This window comes from Myotis lucifugus, unplaced genomic scaffold (genome assembly GCF_000147115.1).
Source record: "Myotis lucifugus unplaced genomic scaffold, Myoluc2.0 scaffold_121, whole genome shotgun sequence".
Taxonomy (NCBI): Eukaryota; Metazoa; Chordata; class Mammalia; order Chiroptera; family Vespertilionidae; genus Myotis; species Myotis lucifugus.
In genome coordinates, this window is record NW_005871169.1 from 2,875,412 (window position 1) to 2,880,139 (window position 4,728).

Consider the following 4,728-nt stretch of genomic DNA (forward strand, 5'->3'; position numbering starts at 1 on the left):
TGGGCCTAAACCGTTTTGTTGGACATCCCTCTCATAATCTGGGACTGCTGGCTCCGAACCTCTCACCTGCCTGCCTGCCTGATCGCCCCTAACCACTTGCCTGGCTGCCTTATCACCCCTAACTGCTCGCCTGCCTGCCTGATTGCCCCTAACCACTCACCTGCCTGCCTGATCTCCCCTAACTGCTCACCTGGCTGCCTTATCACCCCTAACCACTCTGCCTGCCTGCCTGATCACCCCTAACCACTCTGTCTGCCTGTCTGATTGCCCGTTACCGCTCGCCTGCCTGCCCGATCACCCCTAACCACTCTGCCTGCCTACCTCATCGCCTCTAATCACCTCTGTCTGCCTGCTTGATCGCCCCTAACCTCCTCTGCCTCGGCCCCTGCAGCCGCGGCTTCATCTGGAAGATGTCCGGAATGACATCCAGCTGTCCTGTCTAATTAGCATATTACGCTTTTATTATTATAGATTATATGCTAATGTGTAGCAATGATAAATCAAAGAAGTATAACATACTCAAGGATAATAATTCATGACTCATTTTTAAAGGTAAGAAATGGAAGTGATAGCAGTTCGCCATTACTCGGCACATATTGTGGAACTCTGTTGCCAAACCCTATCTTCTCTCAAAATAATGAACTGTACCTGCGATTTAAGAGTGATAGTGCAACTTCCAGTCGTGGATATGAAATTATCTGGACCTCATCCCCCTCTGGTAAGACATTTGCACTTTGTGTGGTAAAGCAATGTAGGTGAGAAAAACATAATGTGCAAAAGGCCATTAAAAGTGACCTATGTTTTTAGCCATCTGTATACTTGATTATTTTCTCATAAAAGTAGAGATTTTTAACAATTTTAACAATGAACATACAAAGATTCTATTTAATTCTACTTTTACTCATTTCTGTAGATTATTATATGTTAAAGAATATACATTTACATATAGTATAAAGATTTTAAAAATTCCTTTATAAATTCTGATTTTGTCATATTTTTTACTTTTGAGTTAATCATCAAGGTAGTTCTCTGAGAATTAAAAGGAAAAGTTTTTTTAAAAAGGCACATTACAACCCCATCCTTGTGCATACATAAGCAGATGTGCTCTGGGCAGCTCCTGCCATTTCTGGGCAGTCCTGGAGGTTAATTGCTTTTTCAGGGCAATAAGTACCTTTCTGCATCTTTGATTGGTTGTTCATCAAATAACGAAGGAAATTTAAGTCATGTCAGTATCTTTCAACTCAAAAGAGAAAGAATACTTTGTGACGTGTCCTCAAGATACCTAAAAACTTTCAAAATAAGAATGATAAAAATGACATTTTAAATACACTGAGGAACAAGAAAAGGGTTCTATCAAGACAGTCATAGGTAATGGAATCTTGGCGCCTAAAGATACTTAAAGATGAGCTTCAATGCCCTAATTTCACAGATGAGGACATACAACACCGAACTAATGAGTTGCCCAACATGCAGAGCTACCAGTAGATTGTGGCGGAGGCAGGACCAGACGCCAGTGGTCAGAACCCAGCCCATTTGTTTGTTTTGTCATGCCATGTATCTTCCTCCTGTGCCGCACCATATCTGGATACCCAAGGCTATCTGGCCTGAATAATGATAGTATACAAATAAACAAATTAACACCAACACTTACTTTTTTTGGCTTTAAGTATGTCAATCTTGGAACTGCCAGTGACAAGCCCAGTCAAGTCACTTTTATAATAATAATTACTGCCCAAACATCCAGTAACATGTTTTCTGTTCAGCCCTGAAATTTCACTTTTATTTCACCCACATCATTATAAGAACTCACTGCTTATGGAGAACTCTACCGTAAAAAGACACAACAACTTCAATTACCCTCCCCTACAGTTACCTAATCTAGTTCTCGGTTTTCCCATTGTGTTTGCAGCCCACCATTTTCAAAGAACTGACCTGGAGGAAGCTGCCCCTAGGTCATGGTAGAGGAAAGGAAGGTGTGGTGCAGAAAGGGGTGGGGGAGGCCTGGGGGGGTGGCCTGGTGGTGAGGGAGTGGGAGGGACTTGGCTCAAAGCAGAAACAGGAAAAGGGTCTCCGCCTTCACTGTTCTTGCAGAGGGTCTCAGCACCTTAAGGAAACAACAGCCCCATCTTATTGCCTTACAAGTGCACTAAAGGACTCCAGCTGTTTTCTTCTTTGTTGAATCAAATTTCCTGCAATTCTTTCTTGCAGGCTGTGGTGGAACTCTTTATGGCGACCATGGCTCCTTCACCAGCCCTGGCTATCCAGGCACTTACCCAAACCACACTCACTGTGAATGGGCCATCACCGCTCCTGCTGGAAGACTTGTCACCGTCAACTTTTACTTCATCAGCATTGACGATCCTGGAGACTGTGTCCAGAACTATCTTATACTCTATGATGGACCAGATGTTAATTCTCCATCCTCTGGACCATATTGTGGCACAGTGAGTAAAGCAAGATTTTCAAATTCCCATTTATTGTGTTTAAATAATGAAAGTAACTCAGCATACACGTTTAAAGGCAGACACATGCAAAGTACAAAGCACAATGTACTGTTACATATTCCGTACAATTTTCAGATTTTTCTTTCTATTTGGGGGAGAATGAGTGCCACCTAGTGGTCATTGCATTAAATTAATAGTAATATAGTTTCCAAACCCAACTGTGCATCGGAATTACATGCAGTTATACAGTTTTTACATAGGAATCACCTATGCTGTTACAGTTACAGATATTACATTGCAGACTTCCAGTACACACACCTACCGAATCAGAATTTCTGGGGGAGGAGGTGTGGCACATTGTTTTTTAAAAGTTCCATTTCAATGCACCACTGAAGGTTGAATACCCGCACTTGTTTCTGCATGATTAGGACTTCAGAAAATTTAGATGCTTGGCTCCATTTCATATACTTCTTGTTGAAAATTGTGCAGATTCTTTGAAGAAGACACAGATATTAAAGATTGGTCTGGTGACCAGGCGTTTGATAGTTTTTGCAAAGTTCTGATGGACTGGTAGATTTCTGACATTGACTCAACACTGTTTGCATGTGCCTGCACTGCCCTCTCATTTTACTGAAAGTAGATACTAACAGAGCTTTCAAGTAAGCAAATGTGATTGCTGATGGGAGGGTATCTACTTCTCACTGTTCTACTTTTCAGCTACTTGGGCTTTCTAACCAAACCTGACTGAGAATTATGTCATCTGGAAATCTACATAGTTTTTTTCAAAATATATTTCTATTGATTTCAGAGAGGAAGGGAGAGGGAGATAGAAACATCAACGATGAGAGAGATTCATTGATCAGCTGCTCTCTGCATGTCCCACACTGGGAATTGAGCCCACAACCCAGGCATGTGCCCTGATCGGGAATCAAACCGTGACCTCCTGTTTCATAGGTTCATGCTCAACCACTGAGCCATGCCAGTTGGGCAATCTAGATAGTTTTTTTAAAAAATATAACATGATTTGTAAAATTAACAAATGTTTATTTTCAGAATTATCAGAAAATAAATGATTTTCCAAAGCCCTGGGAATTCTCCTACGTATTCTTTAAAAACACCTTTTGAGTACATTTGCAGATGCACAATATATTTTATACTGTTTTGTCGTATGGATTTTTCACTTACCAAAATATCATTACCATCTTATCATACCAATAAAAACACTGGGGTATCATATTTAATCATTGGATGGGTATTCTATTGCATAGGTACCACCTAATTTATTTGATGAATCCTCTCTGGTTTATAGACAATACTGTGAAAAACTCTCTTTAGCTGTATCCTTATGTACAGAGTTAATCACCTGGGAGCAGTCTTAGTCACTTGGCCAGTAGATACTGAATCCCTGTTATTCTCAGGGGATTCACAGGAAAGAGAAGCCAGTCAATGTGTCACATTTCAAATTTAGAGACTGACTAGGTCTTAGAATTTATTTGAAATTCATAAACATTTCAAAAGGGATAAAAAGAGGTCACCTTTAACAACACCATTATTTTGTATATGCTTGGCTTTTTTTGTTTTGTTTTCAGTGACTTTCAAACATACAACCCCATTTGCTCCCCACAGGGGTAATTCAGTGATGTGGGAAGAACAAGGATAACCAGGACATTGCAGATAAAAGAAAACTGAGGGTAGAACTTAACTGTCATTTAAATTAGTGGCACACTAAGTCAAAGTCTATAATTAGATATGTCAGTTTTTTTAAAAAATTGTGGGTATTTATAATATTTCACCAGTTTTACATTTTCTTTGATAAATGAGGACATCATTTTAAGTATAATTGTTTTCTTTTTCAAATTACAGATACAACTGATTTCTTTAGCATTTCAAGTTTAATAAAATCAGTTTACTTCCAGAGTGATAAAAGCCACTCCTTAGATTGTTAACCTAAGTAACAAAATCTAAACATGAAAGAATAACAGGAAAAATTCGGAGAATCAAGTAGAGTTAAAACTTTGGTTAACTATTCACACTAGTTTGTTAAAGTAAAATAATAATTGAAAATTTGGGAGATTAAAGTGGAAAGAAAAAATTGCATGCATGCGGAAATATGCAATATTGAATATACCTTAATATATATCTCCTCGGGAAAATATTCTCTGTGCTGTACTCACTTGAATAATTCACTGTCTTGGAAATGTCTGCCTTTGATGAGTCTTTGGGAAAATTGATGCAGTGAGGCCCAGCAGAATGGGGCCAGATTCCAAACTGCAAACAATCCCAA

The 4,728-nt window shown here is 39.3% G+C and overlaps 1 protein-coding gene across 1 annotated transcript in view; it reads left to right on the forward strand.

The window, feature by feature from the left end:
• CUBN (cubilin) overlaps positions 1 to 4,728 on the forward strand; it is a 282,087-nt gene that overhangs the window by 276,085 nt on the left and 1,274 nt on the right. The window contains exons 65-66 of the mRNA XM_006093733.3: positions 553 to 718; positions 2,209 to 2,444. Coding sequence (XP_006093795.1) covers positions 553 to 718; positions 2,209 to 2,444 — 402 coding nt within the window. The remainder of the gene's footprint in view (positions 1 to 552; positions 719 to 2,208; positions 2,445 to 4,728) is intronic.